Here is a 19,495-nt window from a genome sequence, read left to right as displayed (position 1 = left end):
TATAACTTTATAATAAATTGCCAGACCTTTTGCCAAAGGTTTACATTCCTACCAGCAGTGTATGGGAATTCCAGTTGTTCCCACATTTTTGCGGACATTTGGTTTTGTCTATTGTTTTCATTGTAGACATTCTAGGAGATTGTGGCTGCATCTCTTGGTTTCAGTTTACATTTCCAATTAGCCAGACATTATTTGTGATATTTTTTGCTCATTCTTTAAATTTGGTTACTTGTCTTTTACTATTGTGTTATAGGAATTCTTTATATATATTCTAGATACAAATTTATATGTAGATATGTATATATACATATCTCACGAATATTTTCTCAGTCTGTAGCTTGCCTTTATTTTTCTTAATGGTATACTGTATTATCATTGATTGCTACTTTTATCTTTAATATTTTCTTTCATCTACTTAATTGGGTTTAATTTGCTTATCTTTTTTTAGCTTCTTAAAGTAGAAGCTTATATTATTGATTTAAATCTTTTTACCTTTCTCATATAGGCATTTTAAGCTATAAATTTGTCTCTGTGCACAAATTTTGATATGCTGTATTTTTATTATTTATTTTCTAATTTCCCTTGTGATTTCTTCCTTGAACTGTGGGTTATTTAAGAGTGTAGTGTATAATTTCCAAATATTTCAGGGCTTTTTATCTGTTTCTTATTGATTTCTATATTAATTAAATTACATTGTGGTTTGGTAACGTACCACCTTTAGTATATTTGATTGTCCAGTGAATCAGTTTGATTGAAGAATTTTCAGTGCTTGACTATCAGTATCATCATTATCAAGTATACTTATATATTGGTATAAGTACAAAACAAATCTACCAACCTTTGGGAATAACCCGGAAATAGTTTGGGTTTTGTAGTTTAATTCATGTTCATTTATTTTGCGTCAGCCTCATTTAACAGTTATTTCTAATGATTGTTATTTATTTAACAAACATTTCTTGGGTACTAAGAAATTCAGCAGATGTGATCTTAAGTTTTGAGATTTTTCTTGCAAATGTTTCCAATGATCATCAAGAGAGTAAAAAAAAAAAAAAAAGTCTTCTTATCTTTTTAATATGCCATTATTGATTTTTTTTTCCAAAAGGTATGGCAGTTAGGATTATATTGTATCAATGAGGTGTTTGGCTCTTGTTTTCAGTTTTTTGATGCCCTTGATGGTGACTTTTGTGCACAAAAACCATTATTGAGAGTCTGCTTTTTAAAAATAAAGTTACAGGGGCTTCCCTGGTGGTGCAGTGGTTGAGAATCTGCCTGCTAATGCAGGGGACACGGGTTCGAGCCCTGGTCTGGGAAGATCCCACATGCCACGGAGCAGCTGGGCCCGTGAGCCACAACTACTGAGCCTGCGCGTCTGGAGCCTGTGCCCCGCAACGGGAGGGGCCGCGATAGTGAGAGACCCGCGCACCGCGATGAAGAGCGGTCCCCGCACCGCGATGAAGAGTGGCCCCCGCTTGCCGCAACTAGAGAAAGCCCTCGCACGAACCGAAGACCCAACACAGCCATAAATAAATAAATCGAAGACCCAACACAGCCATAAATAAATAAATAAATAAATAAATAAATAAATAAATAAATAAATAAATAAATAAATAAATTAAATAAATTAAATAAATAAATATAAATAAAAATAAATAAAAATAAATAAAAATAAATAAAAATAAATAAAAATAAATAATAAATAATAAATAATAAATAAATAATAAATAATAAATAAATAATAAATAAATAATAAATAAATAATAAATAAATAAATAAATAAATAAGCAAGCAAGCAAGCAAGCAAGCTATAAAATTAAAAAAAATAAATAAATAAAAATAAAAATAAAGTTACAAATTCAAAAACTTATTTCTTCCCTAAGTTCTCAAAGCCAATTTATAAATCCAGTTGTATAGCGATCACTTTTAAAGGGCTTAAAATAAAATTAAACATGCTAAACTTCATTTTAAACTTAATATATCCTGTTTTCTCTATAGGTACCTCATTGTCTAACATACTTTCCCAAGTAATTCAATAACTCTTAAATATAGATATAATGAGGGTTGGTTTTCTTAAATATTCCTGTATTATTAAGAGGCTTAGTAAGATTATCTTAGTTCTTCCAACTAAAATCACAGGACTAAATCAATCTCAAACATTTAAAACTGAAATCCAAGGGCAGTCTCTTACTCTATGTGGCAAGTTATTTTAGATACATTTGTAACATAAAATACAAAATAGTTACAGATTGTTTCTAAATTTAGATTAAAATGTCAGTGTCATTGATTACTTACTTTATTAAGCATCAAAGGGCTAAAAAAAAAAAGATTTACTAAGTAAAGAAATAATTGTATAATTCTAACTGGAGAAAGTTGAGACTAGGTTCATATCCCATTGCACAGAGGTTTCTTTTTTTTTAATTAATTAATTAATTTATTTATTTATGGCTGTGTTGGGTCTTCGTTTCTGTGCGAGGGCTTTCTCTAGTTGTGGCAAGCGGGGGCCACTCTTCATCGCCGTGCGCGGGCCTCTCACTATCGTGGCCTCTCTTGTTGCGGAGCACAGGCTCCAGACACGCAGGCTCAGTAATTGTGGCTCATGGGCCTAGTTGCTCCGCGGCATGTGGGATCTTCCCAGACCAGGGCTCGAACCCGTGTCCCCTGCATTGGCAGGCAGATTCTCAACCACTGCGCCACCAGGGAAGCCCCCACACAGAGGTTTCTTAATGATCAGATAAACGATCATGGGACTTAATTCTTTCTCTATCAGTGATAGAATTCCAGTTCCATGCTCTCCAAATGAGTGGTCTCCAGCTCACGTCCCCTAGATTCACGTTACACATTAAATAATTTTTCTGACTGTTTACCAGTCTGTAGCACCCCAGCAAAACTTACAATTTCTTCTTTCACTGCTTCAATTGGATTTTGCTTTGTTGTTTTCAACTCTTTGATAATATTTAAATATCCTCCCTGCTTGATTCTGCATCTCTGTTAAGGATTTGTTTGACCTTTGTGGTCACAATCTGTTAATGACATGCTAAATAGTGCAGCAATGGTGATTGTGCTAAAATGTGGTTAAAAAATAATGTTTGAGAAATGGCAGCATTGGAACACATAAGAATGAGGAGCACACTACAGCTGAAGAGAAACTTACTTGTATCCTAAGATAGCCAAGGATGCTTTTGTGGTGCCCTGATTTTCAGATGCCCAGTGCTTACAGGAAGATTTATATGCATTGTGTTTGTGTCTACTATAAATATTTAAATAAGATCCTTCTTTTTTGCTAAAGAAATTTCTTCAGAACAAGTTGTGTTATGTTTTGTTTTTTAAAAACTTTTAAGTGTTTGGAAAAGTAAGCACATAGTTTTAAAAAATATATGTGGGGGTCCACAAATACAAGATTACCTAGTATATTTTAATACTCTAGGAAAATTCCTTTTATCTACTATTTTCACAAAATTTCACTGGATCTCACCAGATTTAGGTTTAGGGGTTTTGTTGGTCATTAAGCACATTAAACCACAGATATTTGCTATCTGTGTTACTCTTATAATAAAACAAATTTCCTATGTAATATTTGTAATCAAAAAGTAACTTCTGAATAAGAAAATGTTAACCATCCAGGAGTTTTGTTTAAGAAGACTTAGTAAAGTATTTAAGTAGTATTCCCCAGAATCATTCCTTTAAGACTTGTGTAACAAACTGAGAGATATCTTTGCACACAGCAGGTAGCCGGTAGGTTTTCTGCAGGGGGTTTCTACTGAGAGCTGACAGAGGGCATCTTGGCAAAATGTTCAGAAACCTACATTATCTTAGTTGGGCCCTGCATGGAACCTCATGTTCAGCAGAATTCTTCTGACCTGCCTCTGCACGCCAAGCGAATCAGCAAACACCTAATGAGCCCACTCCAAAGAAACAGACTCTCTCCCAACGTACTTCATTTTCGTATGTTCTCTGGGGGTGGGGAGACAAGATTTCATGAGGACTGATGATGCTGCAAAGACTACAATAATGATAATTAACTTGCTGAATTTAGAAGATTATGCTGTTAATTAGTTGCAAAATAAAGATAAGTAATAGAGCAGCAGATGGTAGGATAACACCCCGGAGAAGGAGGGTTATTACTCTGATGAGCTTTTGTGGCACATATGAAATATGGATCTGACTTTTTCATAAATTGTTTCTAGAGAACATTGTGTTTTTTCTTTGAACTATGATAGAGTAGTTTCTTCCTACCAAGTTCTGACAGATGTGATAAAATTTGTTTTCAGGGGTACAACATATAACATAGAAGTTGAATAACAGATTATTTTTAGTAGATAACCTCTTAAGATGAATGTCAGATTGGTCAGCACAACAGACTATTTACTCTTTAATTGACACAATCTGTAAGAAAAAAGTTTTCAACATAGTAGTTGAATTTTACAACACTAAAATTTAACTCAACATTAAAGCACTAAGTCTGCTTAGAAATATAGTAATAAAGATTTTAGTTTTCTTTCAGTGTATACCTTTAGTTTAAAATTAAAATTATGCCTAGCTTTTATTGTACATGTTAGAGAATATAGACTTGTTAAATCTTATTTACTTTCTCTGAGTATTCAATCTTTATTTACTTAACTAGATTTCTCTATTGATAGAAATTTTGATCTTAGTAATGGACTGACCAATGTCTGATACTCTTCTTAATGATTACTAAAATATACTTAGAATACTTAATATTAGACAAAAGCTCTAGTTTGGAAAAACTTTTGTTTAAAATATGTTTGTTCAGTGAAGTAAGAGTCAACAGACAGAATTTCTGGTCCTAGCTCTGTTTCTCTTATAACTTGCTCTGTGATTCTGGGAAGTAACTTCACTCTTTGGGCCTTAGTTTCTTTATCTGTAAGATGGTAATTGGACTAATTGATTAGCTCCAAATTTCTACTGTAAAATAAATATTATATTTATATGTTTTCATTAATTTGGGGGGGACCAAATAGTTGCCCTTCTTTAAAATATCTCTAACATATATGTGGGTGGATTCTAGATATCTTTATATTAGTTGTAAAATGTATATGAATCACTATTTAATGACAACTTTCTTCACCTAACCCAGTGTAATTTTTTTTAGTGTACGTGTGTTTTATTGCTGTTTAAAAAAAAAAAATCTGCAGTTCAAAGCGGTGTTAATTAACCCTTGAAAATCTTTTTCTTACATTTTGTACCCAGTGGCACACTTTTCCAAGTTAGACCCATCGTAATCAATGTAACAGCATGGAGTAAACATTAGAGCTTCCTCCCTGGATGAGTACTGTATACCCTAGGGCAGTCAAGAGAGGATAATGAATGCTGCTTTTAAGTGCTCTATAAGGTAGTAACTTGCCCTACTAAAGATTATTCAAGAGAGTGATGTTTATGTACTTCAGACTCCCCTATGTGCAGTTACTGTATTTCATTAATTCTAAGAGTTAAGCTTTTCACTATAAAACTTTAAATGCTCTTCTGTGTTTTCTACCTAAGGACTTAAAAATGTTTTACCAACACATAATTTACCAAGCTTCACATCTCAACCAATACGTATATTTATGTACATTTTATATCCAGAAATGAAAGCCCTAACCTAACTCTGTAGACTGGTTTTTAAAAGATATAAGTATGCACACTCAGATCCTCCCCCTTCTGTTTATGTGACCCACACTTTTCAGACTCCAGTCTTTTTACTTTCAGTTCTTTGACCATTTAGCCTAAGTATTCCTACCTGATTACAGCCAACTACTGGCTTTGGTCACCTACCTAATTAATTTTAATCCATCCACTTCCACATTAGCCCATCAGTTATGAGTGTCCCAGTTTCCTGGATCTTAGCTGCTAATGTGGTCATTTCTGCTTGTTTAAAAAAGAAGGAAGAAAAAAAGGAACCAGGAATCTGACTTGGATTCTGAAAGATGCAGTGTATCACATGGTCTTGAGAATACATTTTCCATAATAAAATATGTCTGAAGCTAAACCAGTCCTTAAGATGAACCCCTAAGTACTTTTTTCCCTCTAAGTATATTTTGAAAATACAAAAGTATAGGAACTTTCCTGATTATTTGGTGTCCTCACCCTGACACCTGTGCTAAAAAAATAGAGGCCTCAATAGCTGTTTTTGAAAAAAGTAAGGAAGGGACTTCCCTGGTGGTCCAGTGGTAAAGAATCCGCCTTACAATGCAGGGGACGTGGGTTCGATCCCTGGTCAGGGAACTAAGATCCCACATCATGCCTCAGGGCAACTAAGCCCGCGCGCCACAACTACTGAGCTCGCGTGCCTCAATTAGAGCCCGCATGCCGCAAACTACAGAGCCCACGCACTCTGGAACCCACACACCACTACAGAGCCCACGCACCCTGGAGCCTGTGTGCCACAACTAGAGAAGAGAAAACCCGCATGCCACAACTAGAGAGAAGCCCGCACACGACAACAAAAGATCCTGTGCGCCGCAACAAAGACCCAGTGCAGCCAAAAATAAATAAAATAAATAATTTTTTAAAAAAGAAAAAAGGAAGTTGATATTTAAGAACTCCTTTGGGGGCTTCCCTGATGGCGCGGTGGTTGAGAGTCTGCCTGCCAATGCAGGAGACATGGGTTCGAGCCCTGGTCTGGGAAGATCCCACATGCCACGGAGCACCTGGGCCCGTGAGCCACAATTGCTGAGCCTGCGCGTCTGGAGCCTGTGCTCCGCAACAAGAGAGGCCGCGATAGTGAGAGGCCCACGCGCCGCGATGAAGAGTGGCCCCCGCTTGCCACAACTAGAGAGGGCCCTCACACAGAAACGAAGACTCAACACAGCCATAAATAAATAAAAATAATTTTAAAAAAAGAAATCCTTTTATGAGTCAGGTAATTTTGCATATTATATTTAATCTTTACCTCAGCCCTGCAAGGAAATTATCATTGTTCCCAATTTTACAGACAAGGAAACAGACTCAGAGGTTGAAATGATTTGTTCAGAGTCACACAGATTGTTTGAGGCAGAGTTAAATTCTAAACAGTAAAGTGTCTTCTCAGCTGTATACATTATGTATGCTAATATGTATACGGTATACATTACATATACTAACCTGTGAAGATACTAGGACTTTACATATTGTGGTGCTATTTGCAATTCATAAAGAAGTATTCAGTCAGAAAAGATGGAAAAAACATACCTGATCCTAGAGTGACATGACTTTAGCAGTTGCAGTATCAGACTTGGCATTCCTAATCCTTTGTGGTTGTCTTTCATGCCGTGTGGCTTGCGAGATCTTAGTTCCCCAACCAGGGATTGAACCCGGGCCCATGGCAGTGAAAGCGTGGAGTCCTAGCCACTGGACTGCCAGGGAATTCCCTTGTGGTTGTCTTCTGAATCATCAAGCCATCCAGCCTCAGATTATCTTCCTTAACTTTTTCCTTTTTCTTTTTTCTTTCTTGATTTTTCCTTTTTTCTTTCTTTTTTTTTGGTAGGATAACATATGTAACATGATGCCATGGAAAAACTGTGCACTTTGAAATTAAGGAGATCCACGTTCAAATCTAGGATTTTAACTAGCTTAATGGCTGTGTGACCTTGGGCAAATGATCTCTAGTGTCCTAATCTGTAAAATCAGAATACTGTTTATTAGAAACTCATTGAAAAACTACTGATAATGCAACAACAGGGATGGATCTCAAGTGCATTATGCTAAAGGAAAGAAGCCAGATTCAAAAGGCTATACACTGTATGATTCCATTTATATGACATTCTGGAAAAGGCAAAACTTTGGGGATCAGAAAACAGACTAGTGGTTTCCAGGGGCTGTGGGTGGGAGGAGAGTGTGACAGGAAAGAAGCATGAGGAAAGTTTGGGAGGGTAATAGAACTGTTCTGTATCCTGATTGTAGGGGGTGGTTGCACGACTGTATGTGCTTGTTGAAACTCACAGAACTGTACACTAAAAAGGTCATTTTACTGTATGTAACTTATACCTCAACAGAACATTTTTTACACTACTGACTTTCTTTTTAAAATCATACCCAGAATCTACAATGATTAGCAATAGAAAATGTCCATTAACACTTGTCTAGTTAGAATTACTGCTTCAGTGGAAATTTTGATCTTTTCATATATGCTTCAGTTTTTTTTTTAATTATTATTTTTTGGCTGTGTTGGGTCTTAATTGCTGCGCGCTGCTTTCTCTATTTGCGGCAAGCGGGGGCTTTGCCTGTTGTGGAGCACAGGCTCTAGGCATGCGGGCTTCAGTGGTTGCAGCACGTGGGCTCAGTAGTTGCGGTGCGAGGGCTCTAGGGCACGCGGGTTTCGATAGTTGTGGCTTGTGGGCTCAGTAGTTGTGGCTTGCGGGTTCTAGAGCACAGGCTCAGTAGTTGTGGTGCACAGGCTTAGTTGCTCTGCGGCATGTGGGATCTTCCCAGACCAGGGATTGAACCCGTGTCCCCTGCATTGGCAGGGGGATTCTTAACCACTGTGCCACCAGGGAAGTCCTGTGCTTCAGTTTTTAAGGGATCTGGATCAATTATAGATGGTAAGAAGATATGTACAGGTGAAAATAAAGAAATTACAAATTTTCTAAATTGTTCTTAGTTGGAATAAATGAAAACAATTGTATTAGAATCATTTGGGAGACTTTTTCTAAAGCTCTTCTCTATTATCTACTCCTTTATGCTATTTCCAGGGAAAGAAAAGAGGAAAGGTTGCCAAGAATCTGTTTTTAGCATGTGATGCCAAGGCAGTTAATTGACTTCTAGGAAGTGTGGGAAGCACTGGGTAGACTGCAGCATAGTTCTTGTATCAGTATTTGTAACCTCCCTCCCCACCACATATGCACCTGAGTGTGGATCTTAGGAAAATGTAATGACATATCTCTTCACCAGATTTTGTTATAAAACTATATTTTGAGCTCAAGGGCTACTTCTGAGTTATTAAGAACAATATCATCAATAATAGTCCCAGGTCTCTCAGATCCCTGAGATCCCTTTCATTGCTAAGATACTATAATATGACTATTTTGTGCTAATTATTTCATATTTATAGATCATAACAATAAAACCACCCCAAAGATCCCATGTGCCATTTTCAAAGAAACCAATTTCTGTCCATTAGCAAATATATTTGTAGCAAATCAATGTACCAGTTGCTAAAAGGGATGCAAAGAAATAAAAGGCAATCTCTGCTCTTAAAGAGCTTACTGTCTGGTTGGGGAGATAAGACACTCATATATTTTGCTGATAGAATAATAAGCTTTACTCAAATGGTGTTTTCTTTGTTTTGTTTTGTTTTGTTTTAAAGAAGTAGCCATAAATGTATAGAGCTTCATTATAACACTAGATCTGCCATACTCTGACAGTGAGTTGGGTACAGTTCACTGGCAAAATGGAACATAGTAGAAGGGATAGACTTGGAGCTAGGTCTGCTTACTGGTGACAGGGAAGACCTAAGGGAGGCAAACCCAGCTGTGGGTTCTAGGAGGAGGTTCAGTCTGACAGTCAGTACAGGGGCCTAAAAAATGCAACAGCAGGTCATTGTCCAAGTAAGCAGTGACATCAAACCTGCAAGCAGAGATCAAATGGACTCAAATCTGAAAAAGAAGATATTTAGGTCTAAGAATCTAGGCAGAGCCTGAAAAGACTGGGATATGGGATATAGGAATGGGATAGGAGAAAATAGGTGAAACATACATTATTAACTTGTTTTGCTTGAACAAATCTAGTTATTTTCAGTCAACAGTGTTTTTAGTTTTCACTCTTTTCTCAAAATTGATTAGGAATAGCAAAGTACAGAACCCTCTAGTAGTACTACACAAAAAAGACTCAGGCAAACTTTCCAAAGGTCCTGTATGTCTTACTGATATTTAGGAATGCAGTGGAATATGATAAATCAAAACTAATATAAAGCCGAATGTATTTATGTATTCCTTAACAAGTAATTTCTTTTGGTTAACCAAAGAGTATGCTGGGAGTTGGATTTGGGTGGAAAGCAGGAAACTTTTTTTTAAATTGGTGTTTGCATTTCAGAGATTAAAAGCTGCTTTGACCCAGCAACATCCTCCAGTTACCAATGGCGATACTGTCAAAGGTCATGGTAGCGGACTGGTTAGGACTCAATCAGAGGAATCTCGACCACAGTCATTACAACAGCCAGCCACATCCACTACAGAAACTCCGGTATGTGTGTTGTTTTTATCATTCAGTGCTCAGTTATCCTTAAAAAAAAAAAAAAAAAAAAACACACACAGTGTAACTTAAATGACTATATGCTTTGAAAAAAATTTTCTGGTAAAATTTTTATTCCAAAAGTGTATAAAAAGCCTTAGGAAAAGGTAGTTCAATGTAAAAGTATTGATACAAAAAATAAATAAGTAAAAATAATCAATCAGTTGTTACTGCTCATGGCGCCCTGTAAATGTTTCTGTGAGTGTCTGTATGTTGGTTTGACATGGCATAATGTCCATCAATACTTTTTAAAGAAAACTTTTTTTCTGTTGATTGTATTCAACAAGTAATGTATATAGGTATTATATTACTAATATAAGTCAAACGATTCTTGAATTAACATTTGTGAAATACACCAAAGGAGCAGATAGGCTTAATGGCAGCTGTTTATACCAGAGGCCCTTTTCACTTACCTTTAATTTGTTACTGCCCATTAAATGATTGATATTTCTATATATCTGCAGTATATTTCTACAGTAAGCATTACTATATTTCTGTTAAATGTTTGAGCTCTATTTAGACCTTTTATCTTCTCTACTTAAAGAATATTCACATTTAAAAGTAACACTTTCCAATTAAACACAGTTACACAGCAAGTTTTAGACTGCCTACTAAGCATGGGTATTTAGATTACTGTATTTTATCTTTGTGAAACTTAAGATAAAGTGGAATGTAGTTGTGGTTGTCGTCCACTAAGCAACTTTACTTAGGGGCCAAGAGAGAGAGGAAAAGTGAGTATGTTCTCATGTCATAATTCAGGGGTTAGCAAACTAGCTCATGAGCCGAATGCAGCTTATGGCTATTTCTTTGTACAGCCTGTAAGCTTAGTATGGCTTTTACATCTTTAAAAGTTTATTTAAAAGAAAATAAATGAATATAATTTATTTTCTTATACTAACTGTAGTTTTCCTGGATCTAGTTTTCATTTATAGCTTTATATTTTATTGTATTGGAATGAAGCTCCATGAAGGCAGGACTTTTATCTGTTTGTTCACTGCTGTATCACTAGCATAGTTCCTGTATTTTTTTCAATGAAGTGGAATGAATGAATCACTGGAAGGAGGGAGAGAAGGAGGAATATATGCTTCTACGTAGCCTCAAATCCTTGTTAGGGGTAATGATATACAAATATAACTCTGTAATAGTTTCTGCTTACAATACTTGTGATTAGCCTTTGCTGTAGTAACCAAGTTGTCAATTAAAAACAAAAAACAAAAACTGTTCTCTCCTATTCAGTAAAATTTTAAAACCTGCTATTATCAGTAAGTTAAGAGGATAAAGAAAAGAAAATATTTCAAAGTTACCATTCTTGCAGCCAGCCATAGAAAGATTTTTCTAAAAGATTAAATTGCAATTATGTAGGTAAAAGAATCTGATTTAATACTTGATCTTAATTACAATTAAAATACAGTATAAACGAAATAACCCTCACAATATTTAATGCTAGTTACTTGGAAAAGGAATGATAACTTTGATTTTTTGGAGTTTGTAGAGTGAGAACTAATTCAGGTTATTTCCCTGCAGAACTTATCTTAAGTTTTTAAGATTTTTGCTTATTGTATAGATTAAGAGAAGATAGAAGTTTTTGTTCACATCATTTTAAAATACCATTAAGTAGAGGTAAAAGACTGGTTTTTCAGGCTGCTTCTTTGGATCATGTGTCTGTGGCCACAAAGTGCTGTTTCTTTTGCACTATTTCTAAGGGTTCATATACTGTCTCCTGTATTCAAGTGTTGTGTGGCACAATTTTGGGATTTGTGAGAGGCTGGACTGTATCGCTAGTGACTGAAGATTTCTGTCTCTGGCTGATCCGGCAGGGCAGGGGGACCAATTAAAATGAAAATCTAGACTCTGTGGGATTCCACCCACCAGGAAAATGAGCATTAATAATTATAGGAACCTGACCCTTAGAAAAAGACTGACCCCAAATTTCAAAAACTTGAAGAGCTGAATACACTAAAATATGTATGTACTTTCAACTCCTTAATTTTAGAGAAACCAATTTTTAAAGAAAATTTACAGATTTAATGCTATTTTTTTATTTCAAAAATAGCATAGAAAACATGGTTTCTCATAATGAATTTAAATAGGAAGTTATTTTTTATTTTAGTACCTTAATAATTATCAAAGGATTGAATAATACCACAATGTTTGCTTAAAAGTACACTTGGAAAAATACAAGATGGAAAACTACAAGATCTGTACGTGATGATTTATATTCCTTTTTTATTTCTTTGTATTATTTCTATAAAAATGAAAATAGTATACAAACTTTAAAGAATACATTCACTGTGATAGTTAGTGAGAATCTTATTTTAGCAATGGTCATTTATTTCAAGGAATTTATTAAACCACAGGGTGATTTTCACATTGCTCCACAATATTGATGTATACAGTGAGACTTAGAAAATAAAATTAGTGGCTCTCACCTTTGCCACCCTTTACTGCCTGTGTTAATTTAATCACTAGGTACAAATATAAAAAACTTTCATTTGTGTCTATTATAGGCTTCTCCAGCTCACACAACTCCACAGACCCAAAATACAACTGGTCGTCGAAGAAGAGCAGCTAATGAAGATCCTGATGAAAAAAGGAGGAAGTTTCTGGAAAGAAATAGAGCAGCAGCTTCAAGATGTAGACAAAAAAGAAAAGTCTGGGTTCAATCTTTAGAAAAGAAAGCAGAAGACTTGAGTTCATTAAATGGTCAACTGCAGGTAAGGTGCATATATGTAAATTGTTTTATTTATTTATTTATTTATTTTTAATAATTATGAACACACATTTTCCCTATTTTTTCCTAGTTAGCCATCCAGACATTTTAGGACACAATATTGGGTGTGTATGGAATCTGTAGTAAAGCGCAGTTTTATAAACCTATTTGAATACCGAGATGAAGTAATATAAAACTTTCAACACTGATACAGTGAAGAAATTTTTAAATATAAGTGTTTACTTGTATAGTACAAAAGTACCTAAACTATCTGGCTTAAACTTTATAAAGTTGTGATATAGAGTTCAAACAAAGAATCTCAAAATGTAAGTTATTACTGGTATTTTACTTTTCTTATTTGTTGGTTTATATCACAACTATAAAGTTGCTGCAATTTGTAGTTTCTGTTTTTAGTTCTTTTGTTCTTTGAATTATAAATTTTGTTTTGTTTTGTTTGTTTTATTTAAAGTGAATATAGTGCTCGTGAAAGGTGCCAGATTGACAGCTTTGGAAACTGAAGGACTCTAATTATCCACAGAACAGGTACAATATGGCCAGTGGCAGTAAAAATCATTTCATACTGCCCTGCCAGTGTGCCTCAGATACATTTCTTAGGAACCTTATGGGGTATAAAGGTTTAAGGCTCCTTCCTGTTCAGTCTTTGGTAAGATTTGCAATGATGGTATTGGGCAGCACTAAGTCTGTTTCCTTCCTTCTGTTTTTTCTTCCTTGTTTATTGTTGTTGTTGTTGTTAATGTTGTGAATATTCTCAAGTAAAATCTTCTAAAATACCAATTGATGAGCATCAACTAGAAAACTGATGTTAATGAATTGTAGTTGTTATTGGTCAACCTTCTGAGCTATCCATTCCTAGTTAAAAATGAATCTTCTGTGTAATCAGAATTGATGATGAGACCTGCTCTCTTCTTATATCTTTAAAGATGTCACCAATATAAGTGTCTTGTTAAATGCTTAGGAAGAAGCTTTTTCACACCAGGCGTAGCATTTAATCTAACGTAAATTTTATAGCAAAATTTTTTCATACGTGAGGCTGACATCTTTTAAACTCTTTGTTGGGGGCTTCCCTGGTGGCTCAGTGGTTAAGAATCCGCCTGCCAGTGCAGGGGACATGGGTTCAAGCCCTGGTCTGGGAAGATCCCACATGCCGCGGAGCAGCTAAGCCCATGCGCCATAACTACCGAGCCTGCGCTCTAGAGCCCGCGTGCCACAACTACTGAAGCCTGAGCGCCTAGAGCCCATGCTCTGCAACAAGAGAAGCCACCGCAATGAGAAGCCCGTGCACCGCAACAAAGAGTAGCCCCCACTTGACGCAACTAAAGTAGCCCACGTGCAGCAACGAAGACCTAATGCAACCAAAAATAAATTTAAAAAAAAACTCTGTTGTGCTTTGAATATTGACATGTTAGCTTTAGGACAAATATAATTATCTCACAAAATTTACTTTTAACCATTTCATTTTAACCATTTAGAACAAAATTAAACATGATTTACCATATCACAGAGACTTCAACTATGTACTTGTATACTAGGATATGTTAAGAAATAATATATTATCTGACAAATGAATTCTTATTCAAGAACTATTTTCGTAATGTTTAAGAAAAAAACTTGAATTTTTTCTTCTTAAAGTGAAACAGATTATAGATACCTATTTATTTATATACTATAAATGTCTATTATTTACCAGATTTCTCTGTTAGAATATTAACTATCATCATTTAAATTTTTAAATGTCCATATTACATTAACAAAGTGATTTAGGAGTACCTATTTTTTTCTTTTCTGTTCTTAACAAAATCATTCTTCTGAATGACTCGGCTATTTTAACAGTTATGTGATTTAAAGATAGCATTCTTTGTTAGCCTCAGTTGTCTTACCCATAGAATAGAGATAATAATACTTGCTGGTCCTACTGCTGTGGGTTGTTACATACATCAGTCGAATTAGAATGTTTGCAGATATTTTTAAATATATTAATTTTAATAGGATAAATTTATCAATATTTTTCTTTGTAATTTGGCTTATTGTGCCTTTTTAAGAAGTAAAAATGTTTGAAAACTATAAAGCATTATATAAGTATATGGTATTATTTTCATGGTATTGGACTTTATTTAGGTTGGGCCAGTTTTCTGTTTTGACCCAAGGCATAGCAGTGTTAACAGCTTTTAATGAGACATTGCTATTTCTTTAATTATACTGCAGCACTGGTCACCATTATGAATAGCAGCAGTGCTTTATTATTTCAGAAAACCTTGGAAAATTCAGCATTCAAAATAAATGTAAAATTTACTTCGTTGATCTCTTGCTTTTTCTACCATCCAAACTGATTAAAATATCATTATTGTAAATTGTGTTACATTTTTATATTTCCTAATTTGGGTAGAAATTTCTTGATTGAAGGAATAAAGGCAAGATTTATCACCTAGGTAAAAGTTAGTTAACACTTTAGTTTTGAAGCAAGTGTGAAACTTTTACTTTTTTTTTTTTTTTTTAAAGACTTTATTTATTTGGCTGTGTCGGGTCTTAGCTGTGGCATGTGGGATCTTTGTTGCGGTATGCGGGATCTTTCCTTTTGGCACACGGGCTTATCTAGTCGTGGCATGTGGGCTCCAGAGCGTGCAGGCTCAGTAGTTGCAGCACACGGGCTCTCTAGTTGTGGCACGCAGGCTCTAGAGCTTAGTTGCTCCGTGGCATGTGGGATTTTAGTTACCTTAACAGGGATTGAACTTGCGTCCCCTGCATTGGAAGGCGGATTCTTAAGCACTGGACCACCAGGGAAGTCCCAAAACTTTTAAATGGAAGTCAAATTCAAGAAATCACTAAGTTAAACTCTACAGCTGAACATAACTTTAGTTAATACCTCAAATTACAAACAGAACCAGTAAAGTCAGTATATTTTTTAAATTGAGGTATAGTTGATGTATAATATACACTTATATAAGTTTTGGTGTACACATCGTGATTCACAATTGTTAAAGGTTATACTCCATTTACACTTATATAAAATATTGGCTATATTCCTTGTGCTGTACAATATATCCTTGTAGCTTATTTATTTTATATATAGTAGTTTTTACCTCTCAATCCCCTGCCCCTATCTCGCCCCTCCCGTCTTCTCTCTCCCCACTGGTAAGTTCTGTTTTTCTCAATATCTGTTTCTTTTTTGTTATATTTACTAGTTTTGTTTTTTAGATTCCAGATAGAGGTGATATTGTACAGTATTTGTCTTTCTATAATTTATGTCACTAAGCATAAAAATCAGTATTTTTAATCATTAATAATTGAGTGATGGTGGCATCATGGTTAGATAAGAAAGTGTTCTAATTTTAGAGATGCATACCAAAATATGAAGATAGGTGAAATGATGTGTTATCAGGGATTTTTTTTTAAATACTTTTGCAAAAAAGAAAGAGAATAAGGTCCTTCTGCATGTGTTAACCTGGAAAAATGTCTGTAATATATTATTATGGGCAAAAAGAAAGTTGCTGGAAACAGCCCAGTGTCCATCAATAGATAAATTGTGGCATATACATCCAATGGAATATTTTTCAGCCATAAAAAGGAGTGAAAGTACATGCTACAATGTGGATGAACCTCAAAACATTATGCTTAAGTGAAAGAAGCCACACACAGTCACGAATTATATGACTCCATTTATATGAAATATCTAGAACCAATGAATCCATAGACACAAAATGCAAACGTAGTTTCCAGGGACTGGGGGGAGGAGGATAAAGGGAGAAACTGGTTAATGGATAAGGGGTTTTACTTTGAATGGACAGATGGAGGGTGGTGGTAACCCAACATTGCAGATGTACTAAATGCTACTGAACTGTTCACTTTAAAATGGTTAATTCTATATTATGGAAATTTCACCTCAATAAATTAAAGTTGCATACTAAAATGTGTAACATAATTCTTTCTCATTAATGAAAGGTTTATAGTTAGATGGATAAATGTGTAGGTATGGAAGTCAGTATAGAAATGATTCTTTAAATAGAAGTAAAATTTTAAGAATGACATGTACCAGCTTGTAACAGTGATGAAGAGGGGGTTGGAAAGCATGGATGGTTTGGGAAGAAAGGGTACTTCAATTATGACTTTATTGTTTCAAGTGGATATATGATTTTTTTGGTTGTTTTTTAGTTATTTGTCATATAAAATAAAAACAGTTCTTAAAAAGTAAGTGACACATTCTAGTTTTCAGAGTATGAAGAGTTAATGTGCTTATAATAGATTCTGGAGAAAAATTTCATTTGGTCTGCCAACAGCAAAGCCGTTAACTGTGAAGAACAGAATGACTTGTAAAGAAAATTGAATGTCAAAGAAATAATTAAACTCTACTTTATGTGAAAACATTCATCAATTCTACATTTCCTTAATAATCCTTCACGTGACATACAGGCTTAGCTGATCAGTGTAGTGGGCAGTAATGACCCATGGTTGCTTATACATTATATATAATAAAAGGTTTAATGAGTGCTGAGGTGTGACTCTTCATATTTTTACCAAATATATATTAGGTTTCAAAGAAAATACTAATTATTCAACCTTATTGCCCCACTCACTGAATTTAATTATATTTTAGCTTTCTAGAGTCATTGCTTTAAAAGAGCAATTTTATCAAATTGTATTAGATACATTTGTGGTCATCTAGACCAAGAATTAGATACTGTTGGTTATAAACTATTATATTTTTAAAGGTAATATATGATTTTGTCTTTTACTTGAAATGGTTTTAACCTTGTTATGTCTTTGTCTTTCAGCTATACTCATCTTGGGGGTTAGTTTTCAGTTTAGAATTTCAGCGTTTCCTTTATGAACAAAAGGCTGACTCTTCTCTTTACTAATAGGAGCTCCTTAACTATCTGTGGACAAAACTTGGAGAGTTTGTTGTGGATTTTGCTTTTAAAACTTAGGTATTGCAAAATGTGTGTGGAGTGGAAGCTCAGTAAATTAATGGAAGCATTCTTTGATAGCAGGATATGTGAGGAGTTTTCACTCATAAGTTAATAATATGGAAAAGGTTTTGCTTATTGGTCCATTGACTTAAGGGGAATGGGATCAAATCTTTTATTCCTGGTACCTAAACGATATTTTACTTTAGTATTTATCACCCGAAATAGAAAGGAATGGCAGCAGTTGGGAGATGGTATACAACATCTGTTTAATTCCTGAAAAAAAATAGAACTGTTTTCCTTTTCCCCCCTGAGTTTTTCACTATATTCTAGAGGGGGAAAGGGTAATAGTGATGCCACCTCTACCTCATGCGTTTTATTCTGAGTACTTCTTTTTACTAGCCTTTACTAAAATCTTCCCAAGCCTTTACTTCCCCATCTGTCCAACTCATAGAATAAGTACTATTTTGAAGATCAAATGAGAGAGGTAATAGAAAAGTATGTTGTAACTACACTGTGCAAATGCTACTTATTATTCATTCTGTCGTTAAGCATCTATTGTGTGCAGGGCATGTTATTAGACACAGGGTAGAACAGTGAAAAAAGACATTGTCCTTAACACGTGCAGAATTTGTGGTCTGGCAGAGAAGACAGATGTGAAACAAGTAATTAAAGTATGAGAATAGGAAAAGAGTCATTCCCATTCATTTTGCAGAATATTTGCAAAATATTATGAACTCTGTCACCTTTTTTTCTATTGTTGAAGATAAAAATTAAAGAACTATTTTGTTTTCAGGTATAAGGTTTTGCATCCATGACAACCCTTAAAACTTGTGGTGGGAAGTTAAGATACTTAATCATTGATTTTTGTGAAGACTGGCTTATCTTTAGCAATGAGAAATTCCCCAAAGAAGAAACTATCCAATATTATTTCTTTAATTTGGGGGGTAGTAGCTGAACTAGGAAGTCAAAGATCATGAATTTATGGAGTACCTGGTCATCAATCTGTGGCCAGATATCAGTGAAAAATTTTGACTGATTAATCAATTGGCTATCCTGTCATTATTTCATCAGGCTGATCTGCTTCAGACAGACTTAAAAAAATCTATTATTTGTTCATCAGTATGTAAGTAACCTTTGAATAGATACAAATAGAGTAGAGCAATGGTATAGACAGTGCCAAAATAATTACATTTTCTTTTAGACCATAATAATAATTTTCTTCAGCATCTACTTTATCTTACCAAATACACTTTACTTTGACAAAAATATCAGTAATTGCTCACATTTGAATGGGACTTCAATGTTTTCCAAATGTTTCCATGTCTCTTATTTCACTTCATCTTCAGAATGATCCAGGAAGACAGTTAACATATTCTGCAAATATACTAAATAACAAACTAACCAGAAAGGCTTTGGAGGCTAAATCCAATTATAATCCAATCTAAAATAATCCACAGATAGCAGAGGTATAAATATTTCTTTTTTCATTTAATATTAAATCTGTTTATGGCTTAACATGTATCCCCTCCAGATTCACTTTGGCTTAAGCAAACTGGTTTTATATATTTATATGAATACAAATATATAGATAGGTAGATAGATAGATAGATATATGTGGTCTGTTACGGCTTTCTTTTTTTTTTTTCATTCTGAGGTCTCTCCA

At 34.7% G+C, this 19,495-nt stretch overlaps 1 protein-coding gene across 4 annotated transcripts in view; it reads left to right on the top strand.

The window, feature by feature from the left end:
• The window catches only part of ATF2 (activating transcription factor 2), a 79,823-nt gene that overhangs the window by 49,160 nt on the left and 11,168 nt on the right, over positions 1-19,495 (top strand). For all 4 annotated transcript variants that reach the window (XM_036857839.1, XM_036857837.1, XM_036857840.1 and 1 more), the window contains 2 exons: positions 10,003-10,152; positions 12,708-12,914. In XM_036857839.1, the coding sequence (XP_036713734.1) occupies positions 10,003-10,152; positions 12,708-12,914 (357 nt within the window). The remainder of the gene's footprint in view (positions 1-10,002; positions 10,153-12,707; positions 12,915-19,495) is intronic.

The sequence above is a fragment of the Balaenoptera musculus genome, chromosome 7, assembly GCF_009873245.2.
Source record: "Balaenoptera musculus isolate JJ_BM4_2016_0621 chromosome 7, mBalMus1.pri.v3, whole genome shotgun sequence".
Lineage (NCBI taxonomy): Eukaryota > Metazoa > Chordata > Mammalia > Artiodactyla > Balaenopteridae > Balaenoptera > Balaenoptera musculus.
This window is presented reverse-complemented; position numbering and strand designations above follow the sequence as displayed.